Source organism: Typopeltis vanoorti, chromosome 25 (genome assembly GCF_054136105.1).
Source record: "Typopeltis vanoorti isolate ZY-2024b chromosome 25, IOZ_Tvanoo_1.0, whole genome shotgun sequence".
NCBI lineage: Eukaryota > Metazoa > Arthropoda > Arachnida > Uropygi > Thelyphonidae > Typopeltis > Typopeltis vanoorti.
In genome coordinates this window covers 9,624,005-9,650,116 of record NC_143573.1, presented here as the reverse complement: position 1 = coordinate 9,650,116, position 26,112 = coordinate 9,624,005, and the positions used below count along the sequence as shown (strand labels likewise).

Below are 26,112 nucleotides of genomic sequence, written 5' to 3'. Positions count from 1 at the left end.
TAAGAAACAAAAGAAATAAATAAAACACTTTAGATTCATTTTAAATCAAAGTAATTTTAAAACTATTTTATTTCGATATGTATATAATCTCAGAAAAGCCTTTTTCACATATGGGGGAGAAGTGAAATTACTGATCTAAAGCATAGATAATAGGAAGGGGGGGATCTCCATTACTAGTTGATAATGAAATTCTTTTACCACAGAGTTTTTTTCCCCCAAGGAACCAAAACTGCTTACTGTTTTTATTTGTTGTGCTCAGAGGCGAATTCTCCATGCTTGCTGCACAAGCTCATTACTTGTAAAAGAAGTAATATTCATTTGTTAATAAATGCATGCATTTATAAGCATTCCATTTAAGCTTTTATTTTTGTAGACAGAAGACATCTTAAGCTTGTGCAGCAATAATTGAGATTTGCGGTGTGTATCGAAGGCCGATGGTTGCTCATCTAGTCAAAGCTATCTTGGCTTGCTTGGTTGTGGGAGCTTCCAGGTCCTCACTGCAGCACTGTGATTTCATGGGGGCCCATAGTCATTTCTGGTCTCCTCACATTATCTTAAACACAGGCCATGCGCAGGCAAGTAGCTCTAGTCAGTGAGCTTCAGCCAGCCTTTACAATTGTGCATGTTGCTTGGGAAAATTAAGTTACAACCAACTTTTTATGACAATGTTATTGACCAGTTCATAAAGAAGAACCATAGGGTAGAATTTGTATTCAAGTAGCTAAATTTAAAAAGATAGAATATCATTTGTAAAATAAATGTTGTATTTGTATGATTAAATGAACATAAATTTCTAAATATATAGTTTTAAATGGTCATCATCATCATCACGAACCATGGGCTCACTGCCCGCTGATGTCCGATGCCTGCTTCACTATCTTCTTCCACCTTTCTTTGTCCAGTGCACAGTGTCGTAGTTTTTGTACACCCATTCCACACCAGTCTTTTATAACGTCTATCCATTCTCTTTATGGTCGACCTCTTCTGTTTAAACCATCCAAAATTCCAAACATAAATGTCTTTATCTTCTGGTCCTCACTCATTCTACAGATGTGTCCAAATAATTGCAACTTCCATTTTATAATCTTCTGCATTAGATTCTGTTTTGGTTGTATCTTCTGATAGAGCTCTTCATTGGTGATTTTCTGTACCCATCCTATTCTTAGAATCTTCCTGTAACAAGTTCTTTCAAATGCCAAAATTCTTTTTCTTGATTCCTTATTTATTACCCATGTTTCAAATCCATACAGTACACCGCTGAAGATGAATGTTTCCAGTACTCTTAGTTTTGTCTGCAGGCTGATCACTTTACTTTTCCTGATGTTATCCATGGCCTTAAGATTTGTTCTTCCCTTTTCAATCCTGATCTTTATTTCTTTTTTACAGTCCAAGTCATATGTCAGTTTACTTCCCAAATATGTGAATTGTTCAACATTTTCTACATCAGTTCCATCCACTTGTATCTTTTGTTTCATGTTCTTCTGATCAAATACCATTGTCTTTGTTTTTTCCAAGTTCATAACAAGTCCAAATCTCTTCCCTTCCTCATTTAACAGTTTCAGTGTTTTTTGTAGTTCTCTTTCGTCTTCTTCAATAATAACAATGTCATCTGCGAATCTCAGATTGTTAATTCTCATTCCGTGTACAGATATTCCTTTGGCATCTTCCTTCAGTTTGTCCATTGCTCTTTCTAAATGTGCGATGAAAATGCTTGGTGATATTGGGTCTCCAATATCACCAAGCATTTTCTTTAAATGGTCAGTAATTCATTATTCCACTAATCAGACTTCAATCACATCTCTCACTCCCTGAATGATAACAAGAGCAAGCGTGAATTTCAAGACCAGCATTCGCCCCTGGTTGTGCTGTACATTCTGTAAGCAATAAAAGCCCTGACTTTGCTACTCGCTCACGGGATTTGCTCCGAAGGAAGACGCAGTTAAACTGGACTGCTCTCTTACTCTTAACTTTTATACTGCCCAGGAACAGAAATGAACAATTTTATAAGTACGGTGAAAGCTAGAGACCAGATCCGTTGAATAAAGGCAGCCGAAAAAAGCACAAAGCAGGTAGACTGCCATTTTGCAAAGTACCTCAAAAAAATCATTTGGAGATTCAACTAAAACTTTAAACCCGAAAAGGAATCTGAAATGTTTCAAGGGTACAAAACTATGGGGTGAGGAGTGTGCCACCACTAAACCTGATAGAGAAAATTAAAATCAGATAGATGAAACGTAAGCGCTATCCAAAGAGTTCGCGCAAGTCCGCACAAAAAGCAATATTTTACCATAGCGCTACTCTAATAACAAGCAGAATATTTTATTTAGTTGACTATGTGGTTTAATTAGTTATCAACTATTGTCCTCGTTTATAATTCATAAGTGTTCTGTCTAAAAACGAAAACCAAATGAAACAAAAATTGTCATTTGTTTAGGAATTTTTGAAGTCCTTATCTCTCCTTTCCGTCAGGGAAAGGTTTATCTCCTTCAGCTCTCTACGCCATGTCATGCCACAAAAAATAAATAAAGTAAAATAATAATAACAAATAAGTAACGTTCTGTGTCTTGGGCATTTATTGACAAAATTATCTCTATTTCTGTAAATTCAATGATGTTGTGTTAACTTTTTAAATTACAATAACTCGATATTCTCTGTGTTCGGCAGTTTTATTTTTTATGAATATTTTTTAAAATAAATATGTTCTTTCTAATCTGAAAATTCAAAATTTTCTATGAAAAGCTTTTGACTTCATAAAATGATATCGTTCTGGACTCTACCCTCGCGGTCCAACTTTACTACCCCCCCCCCCCACTTCAAGTACATGGGTGGATTTTAAAGGACGAATCTTAATATGACTAATGATATTTTTTCCCATAAAATAATGGGGGGGGGGGGGAGAATACCGAAGGAATTGTTCAAACGGATGAAAAATGAAAAACAACATGTTTGCTTTACTTCTTGAAGCATACGTTTTTTTTTTTAATCATATTGAAGTTTAAGGCTGATTACCAGTCTTGCAATTCGGATTTCAGTTATTATTAATTAGCCTTTTAACACGTATACGGTTCGCATTCTGACCACATAAACATTTATAAACAGTACTAATCACTGTGATTAACACAGAACATATGAAAATAAATTTGCTGTGTCAGCATAATAATAATAGTCTAACCAATTTAAAAAAAAAAAATATATATATATATATATATGGAAATATTACATACAAAAATTAATCATCATCGTAACACTAATTACGGGTATAGACGATATTAGTCTGTTCCGGTCTCATTATCCATCCAATATCCTTTTTTGAGGTCTATCCTACCTTCTCTTTCCAACTGGCTTATATTTTAGTATTAATTTAGGATGTCGGCCATTCGGTTTACATGTTCAATCCATTTTTGTTTATAATTGTTTAGTTTTTCTTCTATTGATTTTGTTTTTAATTCTTTTAAAATGTCTCCGTTCCTTTTTTGATCTAATAACGTGTATTTTGCAGTTCTTCTCATAAATCTCATTTCACTTATTTTTATTCTTTGTTTATCTTGTTTGTTTATACATACTTACACACTTGTTTGTTTATTGCCTAAATTTCACTGCTATATAATAATGTGGGCACTGCTACAGTAATGTATATTTTCAAGCGTGTTTCTTTTTGTACTATATTTGGGTTGAGTGTTCTATTTATCAGGCCTATAATCTGTAAAAATTTTGAAGTTTTTAATTTTGTCTTTTTCTCCTTCATATGATATTTCACATCCAAGATAACTGAAAGTATTTATCTGTTCTATTATTTTATTATTAATAACTATTTTGCTTCTTATTGGAGTTTATCCACAAAATGTCATTGTTTTAGTTTTATCTATGGAAATTTTCATTCCAAACTGTTCTACTATAATGTTTAAATTATATATTGCTCTTTGTAAACTGTCTTCCTTATCTGATATTATTACCTGATCATCTGCAAATAATAGCGTATTTATTTTGTTATTCCGGGAAATTTCTATACCTTGATTGTTTAAGGTGTTCCACTATATTAATATTTCATTAATGTAAACGAGACAGAGGCCCTGTCTTACTCCTTGGTTTATAGATTGTTTTTCAGACAACTTTTCATTTATTTTTATTATCTTTATATATATTCACTATATGTAATATATATATATATATATATATATATGTGTAGTAAAATATTAGGTATATTTATTCTTTGTAATATATCAAACAGAATATATCTTTTTACTTTGTCAAATGCTTTTTCGTAATCTATAAATAAAAGATGAGTTTCCAAATTAATATAATTAATATATATATATATATTTATTAAAATTTACAAAATTACAAAAATTAACATATATAAACTACCCTGTATTGTTCCTTCCAAGAGTGATGGTCACCTCCACAAGAATGATTCCAAGGAAGTAAACTATACACTTCTCCATATTCCATAGCGCAAGTGAACTCGGATCTAGGTAATTTCTGCCAATTAGGCATGATATTGTAATATCCACTTGGTGATGTCCTACCGCCTGTAGTACAGGAAACCGTCGGTTTTGTATGGTCAGCACCACGAGACCTAGGTCGAGAAAAAGATTCAGGATCATGCGGCGGCGGCGGTGGAGGAGGAAGCTGAGACGAAGCACATAAAGGAACTTGAGGTAAATATCCATGCGAATGATAAAGTTCATCACGATTGTATGGCATAATGTCCATGCCAGATATGCTACCTCCATGGTAATGATGGAAACAAGGAGGTGGAGAACAACACCACGAAGAGCGATATGGTGGACCTAGACCATGTGGAAAATAACTCTCACAATAATGACTGGGAGACATACGATAATTGGTAGGTGATGGAGAAGATCGGTATCCTTCGTGTCCCGGAGGTTTTCTTGTGCTAACTCTGGAAGTTGATGGCTTTCGTGGCTGAGGATGATATGACCGAGAAAACTGTGAAGATGGATTTCGGCGTCTGTGCATCTCTGAATGCGATGCACCCGGCAGTTCTCTGTTCTCTTCAATGCGTGTAAGGACAGGACTCGATCGTACCCATTCAAATTCATCAGATGCTAAACAGCTCTCATTACCAATGGCTGCATAATCATCATCATCATCTCTATCTTCGTCATCGTCGTCTTCTGCTTCATCATCTCTCCTTACAGACCGCCTAATTTCGTGTTCTTTGGGAGCAGAGTGGGCATCGGCCTTCCTATGGCCTCTCATTTTTGGAAAAAAAAAAAAAAAAGCGGCAATTTTTCCTTAACAACTCTGGTTAAATTGGCTCATACTGACACACAAAATACGCAAAGTTTTGCAATCTTGCATTACGATACAGTGTCTGTCAACAAATACTTTTTACTTCCACGTTGAACCTCTAGGCAATCGACGTTTACAAGTAGCATTTTTATTTTCCTAATCATATCAGAAAACACGATGTGATATGAGGAAAATTGGTATATGTGAAATATGTATTACCATAACAAAGACTACAATCAATTTAATGTAAGAACTGCAAGTCAAAACTTTACAGCACACTCGCTGTGAGCACATGTAAAGGCAACAGTACATTTCACTTTTGTTTACATCTTCTGGGCAATTACTCTACGTCTTTCAAAAAAAAAAAAAAGCTATCCCCCACATCTGGTTAAAGAAGGACGTATTTTTGACGTCATGTTTATGACAGCGGGTGCGCACACAGTCACGTATTTGCCAGAAGGCAATATTTACATGAAATACCTGAAAAGGGAAAACACGGGTAAGCATAGTTCATAAGAATATGTTGCTCGCTGCAATTAATCACAAAGATGTCAGAACCTAACACCAAGAGCGGGGGAGACAGAACTGAAGGATGTTTGCAGGGGTGCTGTCTTGACTGCGGTGTGAAAAGCCAGTAACGTTGAGAGAGAGATAAACACTGAGTGTGTGTTGATAATTGGTCCACAACGTTCGTATTAGTAAACTGCGTCCCACTCCCACATTAGTTCAGCACAATCTATAAATATCCCTCGTCTTCTTGGCTTGTAGCTAGTATTAAAACAGAGGGTCTCCTGCTCCCAAAATAGACTCTCGCTTTACTTCTACCTTTAAGAAGTAAAGCGAGAAAAGAAAAAATATTAAGGAACTCTCTGATGAGTCAGAACCTACGTTAAAATCTAATATTCAGGCCAAACAATTACGAACACTGTGTTTTCAGAATTCCAGCGGGCTAAAATCTATAGAGTAAATTTTTGAGGACGAAAAATTCTGACTGCTATGCATTTTAATATTTGAAATGTTTCAATAAAAAGCACATACTTGTTATAAAAAATTTCGACAAGTTATTCAGCTGAGCGTACTTTCCATGAGTAAAATAAATAAATAAATAAATAAAAGGCAGAATAAACAATTAATTACAATCAGAGGAAAGATTAAACATGCTGAAACTGCTGTTGTAATATCTTAAAATGATATATTTACAAAGCTCGACAAAATTAACAGAACACTCAGAAAGTGTGATGCAACTTGTGCAGTTTGCGATGCAGCATAATATTTGGTATGGCAATAACAACAGAATAACAATAAAATAAGGATGCAGCAAGAAGCATAGGACAGGTTTAAGAGACATTACATGGGGGTGTATACGAATTAAAAAAAAAATATATATGCTCAAAAATATGGTAAAACGATTTTAGTACGCCGTATGATTCGTCTAACGGCTAAACAGTTCTGACAGAGGTGAGCCATGTTCAATATGAGGGTGCCTATAAGATCCTGTAGCAACAAAAACCATTCTTCCAGCAGAGCAGACATTAGCTTGCCATGTAACTAAGGTTGTAGTAGGCGTACAATGTGACGCCGATCACATATACTCGATCGGATTTAAGTCTAGTGATCGTGTTGGCCGGCGCAGGCGTTGGATATCTTCAGTTTCAAGATACCCCTCTATGGATTCTATGTGACAGTAGCAATATCATGCATGAAAAAAAAAATCTAAGCCAACCGCACACCTGCATAGGGTAAGGGCATCTGTTCTCGGTACCTCTATGAAGTCGATATCCCTATCAAAAACAAGACGAATGTAGCCAATGATCATTATTCCACCCCGCACGAGAACAGCGCCTCCACGTAGGAGTCCCTTTCTCTAATGTTGGAGGGACGGTACTGCATTTCTCATTCTATCCAGACCAAACATCTATAATCTTGGTAGGCTAAATCGAGACTCATCGGAGAACAGACCCGTAACCCATTTGTCGGGGCTCCAAGTCACGTGTTCATGGCACCAGTTTCGACGAGATCTTCTGTGGTATGCAGTTAATGAAATAAAAACCGCTACTTTCATCCGTAGAATTCACCTGAATTGAGCCTTCAGTACGGTTGGAAATATTTTTACCTGTGGCCGCAACAACCTCAAGCGTCAATTGGTGACATGACATCGTCGAGTTCCGTCATGCTGTTAGAGCTAGATAGCAGTCGGCTCCGGTTGATGTAACCCTCGGCTGTCCTTGGCCACCTCTTCTTGTAATGTTCCTATGTCCGGAAACATTGCATGCATAGTGCTGAGAACACACTTCCTGACACATTAAGACAACCAGTACCGTCGACAGGGTGTAGCATATAGGCAGCCTGCCTCACGACGCGGCTTAATAAGGGAGCTCGTTCATCCATATTGCGGTAGGCGCCGTCGCTACGCTAACAATTCCTGTTAGCATAGCAAGTGCGGAAAGAAGTTTTTCCAAGCTTAAACTGATTAAAAATTATTTGCAAACAGCAATGACCCAAGAAAGACTGGTTAGCCTAGCAATCATATCGACAAAGGCGGACATAGCGTATAATTTTAATTTAGAAGAGCTTATAAACAGTTTTATTGTGCGATATCCCCGTAGAGCGAATATTTAATTATTATTATGTAATCGTTTTGCATTAATGTTTCTATTGTAATAAAAACAAAATAGCAATTGGATATTTTCTAATATTTTTGTCTTATAATCCATCAGAGTCGATATTTAATTGTTTGCCTCAGGGCGCGATCTAATCTGACGACGGCCCCGAAGATAACATACCACATTCATCTGCTATTTCCCGACTTCAAATCGGCGAACGAACGGTCATCGTCTCAAAGAGTCGTCTAAATGACAATGAAAGATGTGGCTAACCCGCTATATTAAAAAAAAAAAAAAAAAAAAGTGATGTGGTTAATTGCAAACCACGTTTTATAGACACGAGTAATTAACACTGCGTGTAGGCTTGTTGAACGACAGATCAATTTCTATGAAATATCGGGAATATAAATGACAGAATGCCTTTTTATATCAAATATTCGAAAACGCTGTTAAAAATAAAATATTCATGAAAAACATCGTTATGTTGATTTTGACGAGTAGTGTATTTTTGGCATAGTGAATTTCTAAGCCTCATCATGGGGGAGCCCATACAATACAGTCTACATCATGCCATCTACTACATTATTATTAAATTATAAATTATATTCGATTAGAAATTATATTCTTATTTCAATCTTTGTCAAAGCAAAAGCAAAGTTTGTGAAGCATCTTCAGAATAACGCTACTTGCATAGAGGCTGTCGACATCGCATCGAATGCGTTAGTATCCCACAATGCACAGCGCACGTCCTTTCAAAAGTGGTGTATATGGTATGCATTCTAGAAAGGATTGTTACTCACTCCAATTTCCACGGAGATCTCATCAATGGGAGTCAGACCCATGAAGATAGTGAGGTTAAATAAATAATCTTCTTCAGCTTCATTCACACTCAAATAGGGTTGCTGCAGAGGATCAGCTACCTCCACTCAGTTCTGCCCAAGGCCATTTTCTCCTCTAGTCCAAGGTCTCCTCTCAAGCTGTCCACCCATCTTTGTTTAGGTCTCCTCTTACTTCTTTTGCCTGATGGCTTCATCTCCAGCACTCTCCTTCCCACATAATTTTTATCTCACCACATAACATGACCAAACAACCTCAGCCTTGACTACCTGATCTTTCCAGATACTTGGGTGACCTTCATTGTTCCCCTGATTAGTGGGTTTTTGATTTTGTCCAACCCTATTACACCACTTGCAAGTGTCTCAACATTCTCATTTTGGCTATGTCCATTCTCTAATTCATATTTTCCATAATCATACTAAGTGCCATCCAGCACTTACACTAGCTGATCAAAATTATCCAGATCACAACTGTTACTCTAATATGAAAGGCATTCATATGGAGTTGGTCCACCCTTTGATCTACAGCAGCCTTCAATCTTCTTCATTTCTTCCAGAAGAGGATTAGCAAGATTGGTCGATGATTTGGGGCGATTCGGCCTGGCTCACAATCGGCATTCCAATTTATCCCACAGGTATTCAATGGTGTTAAGATCCTTTGTGCAGGCCAGTCAGGTTCTTCAACACACAAATCTCATCAAATTATTCCTACACAGATCTAGGTTTGTGGTTGGGGGCACTGCCACGATAACAGAGGAAAGGATCTTTGCCATACTGTTGCCATAAAGTGAAGCACAGAATTATTTATAATGTCATCATAGGCTGTAGATTTAAGATTCCCCATTAATGGAACTTGGGACCCATCCCAAACCATGAAAAACAGCCCCAATCCATGATGCCTCCTTTGCTAAATTTCATAGTTGGCACAACACATTGGGGTAGGTAGCGTTCTCCTGACATCCACTAGATTCAGAGTCGTCCATCTGACTGTTGAATGATGAAGCATGATTCATCATCCAGAGAATACATTTCCACTGCTCCAGAGTGCAATAGTAGAGAGATTTAAACCACTCCACCAATGTTTGCCATTTCCCTTGCTGATGTTAGACTTTGTGCAACTGCACACAGCCATGGAATCCACATTCTTCACTCCTGCCAAGCAGTTGTGGTGCTGGCATTTTGCAGAAACTTCTATTGTATCCTCTGCCTGTCAGCTAAACTCTGCAACCCCCCCACACACACACCCCTCATTCTATCCTCACAGGGAACATTCCACAGACCAGTCTCCAGGTTGGTTGTTCATCTCTGAATCTTCTCCACCACCTACTGATCCCCAAGAAATGCAAGTGATCAAATTTGTACACAGTAGTCAACATATGGCTGAATCATAGCCTTGTAAGGAGGGATTATAACCTCCCTATCTCTACTTGTCAATGTGTTTTTCGGCATCCAAGTAATCATCTGATATATTCTGCTGACTCTTGCAACAGACATTCACATAACATTAGTTCTTGTCTATCAGCTAAATATACCTGACAGCAATGGACCATGCTCAATATTATTATTATTATTATTTGGCATCCAAGTAATCATCTGATATATTCTGCTGACTCTTGCAACAGCCATTCACATAACATTAGTTCTTGTCTATCAGCTAAATATACCTGACAACAGTGGACCATGCTCAATATTATTATTATTATTATTATCTGAAATCTCCAGGAAGTCAACGAATCATCCAAACCAGCTGTCATACCCTTAAATTCATTCACACTACATGCATTCAATACCCCTAAAGGCAAACTATTCCACTTACTCACTGCTCTGTGAGAGAAAAACCTAGCTCTTAACCCTTTCTTGACTGTGAACCAACTTAACTTCTATCCTATTCAGATGCTATCCTATAATACCCATTCAAAAGTTTATAGACCTCTATCATATCACCCCTCTTTCTCCTGTTAACCAGTCTGTAATTCTCATACTCACAATCAGTCCTCATAATCTAAATCACATAATCCAGATATAATCTTTGGAACTCTTCTTTGCACACTTTCCACAGCTTCTTTATCCCCTTTGAACCCAGGAGATCAAATCTGAGCACAATAATCCACAATAATCCAATCAAAGCCTTATAAAGAGGCAAAATGTCTTCCTTATCCTTACATGTCAAAGTTAGCTTCAGCATTGCAATTATCCTCTGAGTTGTATTTGCAGCTTTTGCTAATGTGACCTTTGAACTTCAAATCCCTATCCACTAATATGCCAAGATCCCTTGCCTCCTCAGTTTCTTGTAGCATCTCTTCTTCTCCCATAGTCCTAAATGGACCGTTGGGTCATTCATGGCTGATAGGTGATAGTCTGGGTTAGCCTCCTCCGGTCATCTTGGTCTCTTGTTCGTGATGTCAGTTGAGAAAGGGAGGAATTTGTCCATTTTTTGATGTTATCGGTCCATTTTAATCGAGGTCGGCCCCTAACCCTTGGTCCTGGAACGATTATTTCTAGTGCTTGCTTTGGAATGCCATTAGCCCTCTCCACATGTCTGAACCATTTCATTTGTCTTCTTCTGATGACTGTCAGAATATTTTCCCTTTTTCTTGTAGCATAACTCCACTAATATAATATGCCACTGGAAATCTCATCATGCCAATGTGCATTACTTTATAGTTACTAACATTAAACTGACAGCCATTTTCATTTGCCTAAATTTCCAGCCTATTCAAAACATTTTGTAAGTTTTTAATATCAGTAGCATCCCTGATTGTCCCGCCTATCTTTGCATCGAAAAACAATTGCACACCTGATGTTAGACCCTGCTTGATGTCGTTAATGTATAGATTAAATGTGGCCCAAGGACTGAACTATGATGTACACCACTGGTCACCTTAAATCTGGTAGATTCATACTCACTCTGTATCACTTTTTAATATCTGTCTGTCCCTGATATTAAAAAGTGATACAGAGTGAACTATCCCTGATCCAAGTTATCATCATCATCAAATTCCTGCCATGTACCCTCAAGGGGTGTACAGGATATGACAGTACTAACATGAAAAAAATTACATCATTAACTTCCTATCTACAATTTTCCTCCAAATCAGTCTGTTACTTGTCAAGACTCCAACATTATCAGATCTTATATTTCTATCGTCTAAGGCACTTTGTACCGTATCAATCCACCTACATCTTGGTCTTCCTCTGGGTCGTTTTGCTGCCAACCTGGCAGTCAAGAGTTTATATTCCAATCCCATATTCTCCAGTTTATGTAACAGCCTTTCGCGTCAATCCTATCAAATAGAAATATCCAACATTATCTTAATGTATCCATTCACTTTGTCCAACTTGGTCATAACATTGTCATAAAATATGAGCAAATTGCTAAAACAAGTCCTTCCTTTAGTAAACCCATGTTGCTCTTTGCAGAGTATAGCTTGTTTGTGTGCCCATTTCTGTATGCAGTTCTTACCAACCTCTCTAAAATTTTCACTACCACACCAGAGATATTGATAGGTCAGTATTTAGACACATCAGTTTTTGCACCACCCTTGTACAATGGAACTATCATACATTTCTTCCATTCCTGTGGTATCATTCTGAGCTGAGATTCAAGCTATACAAACATATGAAAGGCCTAGTTAATTCGGCTGAACATTCATTTAGGAAATGGGCTTATATTCCATCTGTCCCTATAAACAAATTCTTATTTTGCAACTGCTCTTCAACCTCATTTTCATGAATCTCTAACTCTTCATCTAACGTAGCAGTAGCACTGTGCACCCATGTTGATGTACACCTAGTTGATATATCTTAGCAAAGTGAGCACTCATTAATTGAACAATCTCATTAGCTTCCGACACTAAAGTATCATCTGCATTCAATAAAGTTATTCTTTCACATTCATTCTTTCTTTTTCTCGCGGTATAACGATAAAATTCTTTTGGATTGCTGTTAGCTTGTATGGCCAATTTGTTTTTCATACTCTGATTTAGCTTTCTGCACAATACTCGTTACTTTTCTGGTGACCTCCCCTTAGTTTTATACATTTCAAAACTCCTCTCACTCTTATTCTCACAATATCCTTCCCACATAATCTTCTTCTTATGGATCTCTTGCTTAATGAGGTTGCACATCCATTTCATTCCCAACCTATTTATTCTTTGAACATTAGGAATACATTCAGATACCACCTCATTTAAGTACTTTTTCAAAGATTCTCATGGTTTGCTGACATTTTCCCCATTCAGTAACTGATACCATGTGACCAAAGATCATATTTCAAACTCAAAAGTTGATCATATTTCCAACTTTTGTAGTTCAGCATGTAACCTGTTCTAATCAGAGCATCAATACAATTAGATACTTCCCAAGAAAGCACAGCGTGATCACTGTCACCAACTGGTGGTAAAATAGCATTTCTTAACAGTGACTCCTGATGCTATGAACAAATCCAACACTCTTTGACCTCGAGTTCCTTCTTTCACATGCTGCTTGAGAAAGTTGCCTTGCAACAATTCAATAAATTCCTCTTCTTTCTCATCATGAGATTTCTCTTCTACCCAATCAATGTTTGGAAAATCAAAGTCGCCCATAATGATCACTCGTTTTGGTATCCATAAGGCTAAATTGGCAATGCATTTCTTCATCCCCTGCAACTGAACTGCCAGGTCTGTAGCAACACCCCACCATATATTTCATTTTGTTAGCCTCCACTTCACACTAGATAGATTCAAACTACCACTAAATGAGAAACTATTACCGTCATGATTGTCTTGTGTGTCTACCCTAACTGGACTTAAGTCATCTGATATCATTAGTAGTACTCCTCCTCCTCTCCTATCTCTTCTGTCATTGCTAAAAATAGTATACCCATTGCACTCGATCCCAATTACCATATCTGATTCTGATATCCAGATTTCACCAATGCCAACAATCATAGGCCCCATCATATTCAATAAAGCAACGAATTCAACCCTTTGATTCTGATGCTCCTGACATAAAGTGTATAGGCATAATAAATTACCACCTAGTCTATTCTTATAATTAGATATGCAATCTATTTGGTTTTGTTCTAGAACTTTCTTTTTTACCTCCCCAGACATACTCAAAATGTCCAAATCCAAAGCATATTTTTCCACCACTATGCTACATGACCATGTTCAAAGACATCCATATCTTTATCACGTTTGTATATCATAACTGAACTTTCAAACACATTTTTTCCATTCCTCCCTTGATAATCCCAGTTTTCCTGACTCTCTGCATTAGGTCTCATACAAAGAAGTAATTTTTCCAGGCATCTGATGCCAAATGAATTCAAGTGCAGGTTATCCCTCTTATACAAGTCTTTTCTGTCATCAAATGCACTCCACACATCTAGAAACTTGCATCCATTTCTTCTAATACAGCCTGCACATGAAATTATTTTCTATTATTGCCCACTTTCTTAACTCAGTATTGTCATATCTAGGTAGCAATCCTACAATTTTTACTCTCTGACATTTCTTTCTCATTTCTTCCAAAAAACCTTTCATATCTTCTCTCATACTATATTAGTTACTACTTAAATTATTAGTACCTACCAGAACTACCATCTCTTTTACTTTTACTTTTTGTTTTTCTATTATCTGTCATATGTTTAATTTTAGATCCTAGGAAACTAGAAGTGGTGACTCCCTCGGCAAAAGCAAGTTTTAAGACTGAATCACCATACCATATCACCTCTTTTTTCTTAGATTTTAATTGACTTACCTTGTTGTTATTAATATTATGATTACCAAGTTCAGTACTTTTCTGCCTGTTCTTGTTCTGATCCTTTTTCTTATCCTGTCTAAGTTTAGTCAAATGTTTTTCCACCTTTTCCAATTCTCTGGTCGATTTTCTAATAATTTCTTTTAATTGAGATATTTCTAATGTCAACTTATCCTCAGATATATAAGCATCATCACTCCAGCAGCACTTTTGTTCATCTAGACCATAGGTTCACAAACTTTTTCGAGCCACTGCCCACTTTGCAAGACATAAATTTTGTAATGTCTCCCCCCCCCCATTATAACAGTTTTCCGCATTTTTACTCGTAATATTAAATTATATAAAATTGGGTTTATTTTTGTACAAATCAATTAGAAAAGTGGTTTTATATATTTTATATATATTTTGAAATGAAATATAATGAATATATTTGCTACTGTAAACATAACCTATTATACACACATATATACATGCTCTATTTTCTCATTGACATAGAAAATTGACATCTATTTCTATCTGACATGGTAAATTTTCAAATGATTAAATAATTGAAATAGAAAATTGATAAAAAAATTGATCATGTAAGACGGGCATAAGATGAATTAAAATGCAATATTTAAATTTTAAATGATTATCTAATCGCAAAATCACGAAAATAATTAATTTTTAAATATATATTATTAATTTCTTCTATAAAGAGCCACTGACACCTAGACCACCTGAATGCCCCCAAATGCTTCTGATCCCACTATAGCCCCCCTAGAAGGCTTCAGCACCCACTGGGGAGCGGTACCACTCACTCTGGGAACCTATGATCTAGACAAACGCTCTCCTCACTAGTAACAACTTGACCTTTAGACACAGCCCTGTTGTCACAAGTTTTCGGAGGCATTCTTAAGAATAGTAAAAACTAATAATATTTCTGCAATTATATTATAAAATGCTGTGGTATAATAATTATACTAAAAATTACAAACTATAATAATATACTAAAAATATACTACTGAATCTAAGAAAACAATAAATCAACAAAAATCACAGATCTTCCAGGAGCTTTCTAACAGCATGCCTTTTCACCAATAATTATTACTCCAATATTCTCTCATCCAAGTTTCTTATTCCCACTTCTCCTCTTCCATTCACTATTTTATTCCAAGACATTCTGTTGGTGCGCTTTTTAATATGGCTTTTAAATTATTCCATTCTACCTGTATATCATCATTTTCTTTTATTTGCTCTAGTTTTTCATTTCTTCTTTACAAATAAAGGTAATTAGTAATTTTATCAACTAAGGGTTGAACTCTAAAAGATTACTGGGGACTTCTCTTTGCACTGATTTGGTTGATTTTAACCATCTTAGAGGTATCTACAAGGGTGGGTCTGAAAAGTTCTTGGCCTAACAATGAAAAAACGAATTTATAATTTCAAAATTAATTTTATTTTTCAACATAATCATCTCCTTTACTAATACATTTATTCCAGTGATGCTCCACCACCATTATCCCATCCCTGTAGTGGTTCTCAGTAAGATCTGCAAAATACCCCCTCTACAGCTGCAATCACCTCTTGATTTGAAGAAAAACGCTGACCAGCGAGGAAGAGTTTCAGTTTTGGGAAGAGACAGAAGTCAGCGGGAGCCAAATCTGGGGAATAGGGTAGATGTTCCAACAATTCATAGTGCAGATTCCTTAATTTTCCCATTGCCAAAACATCTCTGTGGGCAGGTGCATTGTCTTGATGAAAAATGATTTTTTTTCTTCTCCAAATCAGGTTTTTTTTGTCTAGTCTGGTTAAAAGATTGAAACAATATTCCCAGATTATTATTTACCCTTTTCAAGATAATTAATAAACAAAATGCCTTTAGTATCCCCAAACACCAATGCCATGACTTTCCTGCTGATGGAACCGACTTTGTCTTCTTTAACATTGAACAACCGGCTTCCGTCTACTGTTTTGACTGCTGTTTGGATTCTGGTGTGTAATGGTGAATCCAAGTCTCATCCATAGTAATAAATCGATGCACAAAATCAGTTTTATTTTTGTTAAAAAGGTCCAAGTACTGTTCAGAGATTTTCATGCAAGTGCGTTTTTAATCTACTGTGAGCAAGCACTGCACCCATCTTGCACAAAGCTTTTTCATTTACAATTCTTCATGCAAAATATATCCTACACGTTCTTTTGAAATGCCTATAGTCTCAGCAATTTCATGCACTTTGATTCACCGGTCATCTGATACCATATCGTGCACTTGTTCAATGATTTCTGGTGTTGTTACACTTTTTGGACATCCTTCATGTGGATCATCTTCAAGGCTGGTATGGCCACGTTTAAACTCGGCAGCTCATTTCTTAATTGTCGAAAATGAAGCAGAAGAATGTCCATAAACTTTTATGAACTTCGAATGAATTTCTTTTGGGGTTAAACCTTCTTTTACAAAGAATTTTATAATTGTACGATACTCAATTTTATCCATTTTAAGGGATACAGACAAGACAACACTTTTGCTAGAATGATAGAATGACTTGCAATTTCACATGGATGCTTATGACAGATGTACCAACTTTGAAAAAAAAAATCTTGTCGATTGTGTTGCCATCTATGGTCGAGGCCAAGAATTTTTCAGACCACTCATATATTCTCAAATTTCTTTGTAACAGATAAATTATTGTTATTATTACGTGACACCTCCAAGGACTCATCGAGGAAGGACACCTACTTCATTATTCTCTCTCCATCTCCACCACTCAATCCACAAAGTAAAATGAACTGCTATCTACACCAACACCATCTACTGCTCACTACTACCACTAATATTTTCAAAGACAATCACAAACATCCATGCCCACAGCAGGATTCGAACCCTCAGCATTTTCGCTGGAGAGCAGATGCGCTAACCACATAGCCAACCAGCTTGCACTTTTCTAAGTTTGAAGATTATTTTCAAAATTTGAAGAAATATTTCACTTCTGTGAGAAAATAATTCTCGCAGAAGTGAGAAAATAATTCTGGAAACAACTTGAAGAAATTTACTAACACAGGTTTGAAAACTTATGTAGTGGAGATATATCTACTAGGTTGAACTATTCCTGCAATCTTAGGAAGTTTGATATAGACCAGCATTTCCCAAATGGTAGATCATGACCCGGTACCGGGTCACAAAAGCTAAATGCCAGGTCGCCTAAAAAACTCTCAAAAACCTAGGTGTTTCGTTTTTGGGTTTTCTTTATTTCACGAAACTCTAAAATACAAGTAAATAGCGTTTAATTGGGACTAATGAATAAATAATATAATTAATAGAGACGAAAAACATGCTCCATCCATGTCGCCATTTCAGAGTCTCTTTGTTCTCGGTTTAAGTAGCTCAACTAATGGCGAGGCTGCGCAGCAAGCAACCGCACCACCAGCAAATCGTTTGGCGGTCTGGCGTTTGTTTTACTCACCCACCACGTACTCACTCTGCTTGTTCAGTTTGAGTAAATAACTCAAACTGAACAAGCTTTTAGTTACATAATTATTATAATTGTTTCTAAATAATTTATTTCATTCTTTACCTATTGGCCATAAAAATTTTAGTGGGTTACGAAGATGAAGTATTAAAATAACCGGGTCATGGAAAAAAATGTTTGGGAAACCTTGATATAGACTATATTGCTCATGAATAATGATTACTATTTGGCATTTGAGTTAAAAGTCAAATTCAAATAACAAATTCAGAATTATATTATTTCTCAACATAGATATAGGTTTCCACCATATTAAAGAAAGACAATAACAGGTTGCCATCAAATATAAATAACACAAGGAACAACGAATGTTATAATGAAATTTACTGAACAGAATGCAAGTATAATATGATCTTCTTTAAGTATTCCTCAACACAGCTGATATAATCATTCTTAGAATTAAGCCTCATAAAAAAAAAACAGTGAGAAATTCAAAAATAAACTGAAGTTGTTAGTGAGCTTCTTATTTGTCTTTTCAAGGGATGAGAAAGGCTTTTAAATTAAGTATTGTTTACTTATCATTGTATATCTAAAATATACAGTAAAACTGTTTTAGGCATCCTAGTTCTTTCCAAAATCACTTTAATTTGAATTATCTCTACATAATCTATATCTTTAAAAGTTATTTCTGTTACATTCTTCCACATTTCCGTTATATACATACAAGAATAAAATTTTTGTTTGCAAGTTTAGCTTCCCCTTAAAATGAATATACTTTTTCCTAGTTTAATCTGTTTTGCAATGTCTGCAATGCACTTATTTACAGAAAGTTGATTAAATATTCTTTTGATCTTGCAATGAATGTTAGGAACTATCACTCAGTATAAAATAAAATTTTAAAATATCCCGTAAAATTAATTTCCAATATAAATTTTCAAAATTAAATAAGTTCTTGATTATAAATGATTTCATTCTAAATAAAAAAAATATTCAGGATGAAATAATGATGTTTCTATTTCTTCACCTCTGAATATCCTGTTATCTAGTAATGTTAGTTTTCATATTAGATATTATGCAGTCTATTATACTTTTTAGGTTTCTTATTTCCCAAGTGAATTTATGGCAGTTCTTTATGCTTGAAAAAAAGTATCAGTAATTTTTAAGTTATTGTATGTGGAGAAATCTCTAAATCTGTAGCCATATGCATTGCTTGTAGCTTCACCATTTGTTCCTATATTTATATCAAGTGAAATTCCCCACTATGGCACTGAATTCCGGTTTATTTTATTATTTTTGTAAATCTGAATAGAAGCCATTGTTATCTTCCTAACTTCCTTCTTCTGGGGCATAGTAACCAATAATAGTCAGGCAGCCACAACTTATTTGTAGCCTTAGTTTCTAGAATTCTCTCACTCCAGTATTTATAAATAAAAATCATTACTCCTGCTTTTGCTTTTCTTCCTTAGACATAGATGTAATAATCCATAATATCTGAATCTTTTTTTTATTTGTTTGTTTTTTCTTCATTTCTGTTATTACTGCTAATCTGATATTTCTTCCTATTAAAATTTTGTCTAGATCTTGGTATTTGTGATGAATACTGCTGACATTCCAAGTAGCAACATTAAAGATATTCTTTATTTTCATTCGTTTTCATTTCCTTGTCCTGCTCATATCAGTTAACCTGTCTGAGGGTTTTTTTTTTTTTTTTCAGTTTTTTTTGGTTGCTTCTATCTTGAGACTTTGGAGTGAGAAAAAAATTTGGATGGGTTGGTTACCAGCCATCCACAATGGTGGATGGCTGGTAACCTAGTTTGGTGGGTGGAGCTATCATCTTAGGACCTCCAAACTTTCACTAAGTCTCCCTTCTTTCATTTGTACCTGATCAAGCTTCCCAGTGGGATTGTTACTTGGTTGTCCAGGTTTCAGGGTTCACCAAGTGGAGGTGAGATTTGGATTGGGGAGCAGGGGCAGTGTTCCTTCTTGAGAGGATCATATATTGAACATCCATCCCTTTTGAATCCTAGAATTTATTATAACTTTCCATTGTGAAGTTTATTATTTTCTGTGGTATTTCTTTATTCTGAAATGCAATGCATACAATCTTTACCAATGGAAAGTTTTACATATCTACAAAGAGTAATATAAAAAAGTTAAATTCATCAATCTGTTCAATTATTAGTCAAATCGTGTTAGCATAAGTGATTGTCTAAAACCATACTGCTGTCTTCTCATGCCCTCATCTAAAACATTAAGAATCTTGCAAGGATAATCTTGAAAAAGAAATTTTGATAAATAACATGAAGTAGGTTTATGCCCTTCCCATTATAGTTCCCTAAATCTCCTTTCTTTGATGTTTTTCTATTATCCATCTAATCTAATCATTAAGGAACTTCTTCTCCAACTCCACATATCTTGTTTCCATAGTGAACGGAGCACATCTATGATAGCTGTAATGTCAGTTTTTAAAACTTCTGTAGCAATAACATCATATCCTGCAATTTACCTTTTTTTTTTTCCCTTTAGCCTTTTTTTTTTATCTTAAACTTACAGGGCTGGCTCATATCAATTTTTAACTCATCTTGCTTTTCTTTTCTTTTTTAACTGTATTGTATGGGTACTTAAGATCTGAATAAAGGACTGTCTCAATATACAGGGTGGCCATAAAATAACTTTCCCTCTTTGGAGGCATCTGTAGCTAAAACCAATAAACGGAATGAGACCAAATTTTATATTAAGAGTTTTGAAGGCATTTGGAGATGATTTCTGCGAAAAAAATATTAAGTATCAAAAGTCGCCGATAGGAGAAACTTTGGTGCTGGTGGAGCCGAAAACAAGCAGATAATTACATTAAGGGCAGATAAAATGGAATAATAACATTCGGCGGTGTAAGAGACAGTCGCATCACTCATTCCAGCTGGATATGTGGCGCGTTACAATGATAATAAGAATAATAATAATTAAACTAAAACAACAACTTACGAAAGAGACTGAAATTAATGTGGTGATTGAACTCACATGAAATAATGTTTTATTCATCAGAATCAGGGTCCCATGGACCACATACATAATTTTCAATGTGCTGACCTTTCTTGTGTACAACAAATTGCATCTAGTGTGCGACATGTGCTACAGCTGAGATAAGGAGTTGAATTGGATGTTCATAACAGCCGTTTTATGTTCTCTTTCAAGACATGCAAGTTGGGAACACCACCAACATACACAATGGATTTCAAATACCCCCACAGCCAAAAGTCACATGGAGTGATGTCCAGGGATCGAGGCGGCCATGCCATCAGAAAGAACTGACTGATAACCCTCTCATTACTGAAATGCTGGCGTAAAAGGCGCTGTACTGAACGTTCAATGTGTGGTCATGCTCCATTCTGCATAAAAATTATGGAGTCCAAATATCGTCTTTGCTGCAATGCAGGAATGACAAAATTTTCCAGCATTTGTCGATAAATCTCTCCAGTAATGGAGCAGGTTACAGGAACTGTAGGGGTAATATGCTCAAAAAAGTATGGTCCAATTATGAAATCGGCTGTGAAGCCACACTACACGGTTACTTTTGGAGAATGCAGTGGTACTTGCTGGATCGCTTGGGGATGTTCAGATGCCCAAATTCTGCAGTTGTGAGTGTTGACCGACCCATTCAGATAAAAATGAGCCTCATCACCCCACAATATTCTCCAAGGCCAGTCATTGTCGACCTCCATTCAAGCAAGAAACATTAGCAAGAAGGTCGTGCGCTCATCATAATCTGCAGTAGTTAGTGCTTGCACACGACTGAACTTATACGGATAGAAGTGAAGCATTTTCCATATGATTTTCCAGACTGTACCACATCAAGTTTGCGAGCTATGGCACGAGCGCTTGAAGTACTGGTCCCTGTGTCGTCGAACACCACAGTAGCAATGTCTGTTACTGTCTCTTCCATTCTCTGCCACGTCTAACTCCTAGTGATCCAGTTTCTTCAAACCTCTTAATCATAACTCTCAATGTTACAGCTGATATAGGACCTGTACGCAGGTTATGAAGCCTTCTAAATTCCCGAAAGGCCATTACGGCATTGCACTGTTTAAGGTAAAACAACTTAACAAGTAAAGCACGCTGAGGCAAGGTAGGACACATACTGAGCACAATTTGTCAGTCATTCGAATAACTGCCTGAACGTTCCCAATCCCTTTTTAAGTGGAATTGGTGGCACTGCTGTCACGTACGCACAGTAAAATTTGCATAATCCTTTTTACTTGCATTTACTGTAAATATTTGACTCTTTCGGCTCTGCCAGTGCCAAAATATCCCCTCTCAGCGACTTTTGGTATTAAATTTTTTTGTGCGGAATTCATCTCCCCATGCCTTCGAAAGTCTCAATATAAAATGCGGTCTCATTCCGTGTATTAGTTTTAGCTACAGATATCTCCAAAGAGGGAAAGTTAATTTATGGCCACCCTGTATATCCTGTTGTTGTTCTGTTGACAGTAAAATTTTTCCATTTAGATCCTTCCCTGGACATTGCACATTGAATTTTTCAAATATTTTAAATGAAATCTATCCTTTATCTATCTACCTGTCTATATATATTTGTTTTTTTTTAAGTGAATCCCATTTATGAAAGGGTGTTAGTATATAGCATATTAGTATTAGTACCATGGGCAGGCTAAGGATTAAATAAACTGAAAATACTATGGAGACCAAACATAGAACTTTTCAGGTTGATTCAGGCCTCAGGCAGTTTACTTCATCATCATTATAATGCCAAATATGGATTTAGACCAGACTGATCTGTTCTGGTCTTATTTTCAATCAAATAACCTCTTCTGAGGTCTAATTGGCCTTCTCTTCCCAGTTGGTTTATATTCTATTAACTGTTTAGGGTATTAGGTGTTGGCCACTCTGATTTTTATATACTATTATAAATTTTATTTTGTTATAAATTATAATTTATTATATGTAACTTTTATATACTTAAATATATATGTATATATTTATATATAGGCAGTTTATTTATATATTTAAAATAACATATTTTTAATATATTTTAACAGCAAATTTATTAATATATTATCCATCTAATCTAATCATTAAGGAACTTCTTCTCCAACTCCACTGTTCATCTGATGTACTTTTTAATTAACTAATTCATTATATTTAGAGGGCCATAAGTTGTGTAGTGTTGGAAAAAGTGTTGGAAAAAAGAAACGTGCTATTTTGAGTGATAATTGGCAATATTTCATGAATTTTAGTGTTGCACTATTTATTTTTTATAATAAAGTGTGTATGCATGATTTTTAGCATGATTTCTGTGTCATTTATTAATCAAAATTGGCATCTTTAAATATAACGCAACAGCAGTACTCATGAGGTCAACCATGCAGGCGTTGACCGGTTTGATTAGGCGAGTGCAGCGAAAATCAGGTGGCATTAACAACATAGACTTTTCAAAAATGATTTGGTGTCGCGAGTGTAAGAGATGTGTTTGTGGAGAGAGAGAATGAATAGGAGATGAAAGAAAGTACAGATTTGTAGGAATTGTGATATATATCATTAGACCATGAGGAAATAAATGCAAAACAGACTGAAAAGATAGATGGTGTAAATGAAAGAAATGGAAATGTAACAAAAGTCAGTGAAATTAAGGGAGTGAAAGAATGCAAGAATGTGGAAGCAAAAGTTAGTGATAAGGGGAGCAAAACAAAGTATGAATGAGGAAATGGAAGTAAGGTGCATTAGAATGAGAGGTAACGAGACCGTGGGAGTGAAATTGTCGAAATGCAAGATTTGATGAAACAGTTGCTGAAAATGAAAAATGAAATGAGCAATATGCGGAGTTATGTTACAAGTTTAGTGGAAATTAATGAAAGTGTGCGAGAGAATAGAATGAAAGAAAAAAAGAGTAAAATAGGTCATGAGTGATTCCAAGATAGCAGTATATGGAGATTCCATAGTTAGCGGATTATGAGTAGGGAGAATGAGTAGGGTAATTCAGACATTGGACATGAGGAAGAAATGAGAAAGAGAGTTAGTGGTGATTGTGGGGACAAATAATCTAAGTGGACATAAGGAGCATAAGAGGGCAAATACAAGGAGATTATTGAAAAGAGTAAAAAATAACAGTTTAGTGGGAAAGGTTTTCAGTGTGTTGCTGAGGTATGACAATGATGAGTTGTGATGGAGAGCCAAAATCGTGAATGGTATGCTTGCAAAGCTGTATGAGGAGAAGGGAGTGCAGTTCGTGGATGTATGGCATGTGTTTGAGGGAAGAATGAAATCATACAGGCGTGATGGGTTACATTTGAATGGCTTGGGAGTGAGTGCAATGGACAGTGTTTCACTGTTGCAGAAAAACAGGGAAACAGGAGGAGGCCCAAGTGACAGGGAGACATGGGCATAGGGAGAGTGCATGTTGAAATTGGCAGTAAACATGTGTATGAAGATGGAGTATATCGCGATGTGGGTGGGGAAGTTGAGACTGAGCAGATTATAAGTGGTAAGTGATAATAAAAGTGGCCGGGCAGGTGTGGTGGAGAAATCACAACTAACAAGTGGCTTGGATAGGACTGGTTATAGACCTAAAAATGAATAACTGTGTTTGTTTACAAATGCCAGAAGTATCAGAAATCAGGGAGACGAAATGGTTTCACTGATTGAGTTTATTCACCCTAAAATCATTGGAATAAGTGAAACATGGTGGAATGAAGATGATATTCTTAGGAATAGAAATGGAAGGATACAGCATTTTTTGCGAGGATAGAAAGGACAAGGAGGAGGGGGGGACGAAGTGCTGCTGATGATAGCTGGGGAATTATGTCCACAAAGGTAGACATGAAAGAGGAAAACAGTGGCAATGGTTATGAGGGCAGTGTGGTATAATGTGGAGGTTGACAGGAAAAAATATTTAGCTGGATGTTCCAGTAAGGACCGGAAATGTGGAGAATGGTGATGAAGAAATGTATAAACAACTTAGATTACTGAACAAAGGAAGGGTAATTATTATGGGTGACTTTAATTATGGCAGCATAAATTGGAATGCAGTGACAGCATTTGGGAATAAGGAAAATGAATTTCTCAAGTTCTTCAGAGACCACCATCTCAGGTAGCACGTAAAGAAGGGCACAGGAGGATTGAAAGTTTAGGATCTAATCATTTCAGAGGATTTAACTGTAAGTGGAGCTTCACACTTTCCTCCAGTTGATAAGAGGGATCATGAAGTGATCACCTGGGTTGTGGCTAGCTATATGCAGACTTTTGTGAGGAAAGGATATATGTGGAATTATAAGGCTGATTATGATTATGACAAGCTTAGGAGACAGCTTGGAGCTATAGCATGGAAAAAAAGAGTTGAGCAGTAAGGAAATAAATACTGTTGGGAACTGACAAAGAAATACTTAACAGCATCAATGTGTAAACATATTCTGAAGGCCAAAAGGCTGAATAAAGTAGGTGTAAAATGGATGAATGAGGGGCTTAAGCATGAATCTGGAAGAAGGAAGTACTTGGGAGGCATTACAAGATGAATCATAGTAATAATCAGTTATATGAAGAGTATAAAGAACAAGCCAGGAGAGCGACTCAGTTAGTAAGGAAAACAAAAGTGCAGTATGAGCAGAAATTGGCAAATCAGGTGAAGAAAAACCCCAGAGAGTTTTTTTAGATATGTGGCAAGTAGAAGAAAGAAAGAATGATCATGGTAAGATGATGTTAATGGATGAAAATGGTAAAATGGGAACTGCTGCAGAACACATTGTTGAGGTATTCAGTGATCAATTTATATGGATGTTTCATCCTGATCAGGGTGGAATCATGAGGGACTCAAGTGTAGAGGACATAGGAGAGGATGGCTTAATTATGAGTGAGGTATTTGATGAAATAAGTAACCTAGATGTCAATAAGGAGATAGGATTTGATGACATATCACCACACATCTTAAGGGAATGTTCCAGGGAAATGGCAGTAGCACTGGCATGCCTGTTTAGTAAGAGTCTTACAACAGCACAGGTTCCAAGAAGGTTGAAGGAGGGTAAAATTATTCAACTGCTTAAAGGTAGTGATAAGGCTGCAGCTTCAAATTATAGGCCAGTCTGTATATCTGGAGTTGTGGTGAAGGTAGTACTGGAGACATTGGTGAGAAGTAGAATACAGAAATGGGTTGATAATGGCAGTATTCTCTGGGTTATCAGCTTGAGTTTATTAAAGGGAGATCATGGTTTACTAACTTATTTATGT

The 26,112-nt window shown here is 36.1% G+C and overlaps 1 protein-coding gene across 3 annotated transcripts in view; it reads right to left on the bottom strand.

Annotated features, from left to right (window-relative positions):
• The window catches only part of LOC150092525 (liprin-beta-1-like), a 494,640-nt gene that overhangs the window by 397,748 nt on the left and 70,780 nt on the right, over positions 1-26,112 (bottom strand). For 2 of the 3 annotated variants that reach the window (XM_090414364.1, XM_090414365.1), the window contains exon 1: positions 4,366-5,913. The exons of the other annotated variant lie outside the window; for it this stretch is intronic. In XM_090414364.1, coding sequence (XP_090270490.1) covers positions 4,366-5,223 — 858 coding nt within the window. In that variant the 5' untranslated portion in view covers positions 5,224-5,913. Of the gene's footprint in view, positions 1-4,365; positions 5,914-26,112 lie in introns of those variants that run through there. 3 annotated transcript variants of the gene reach the window in all.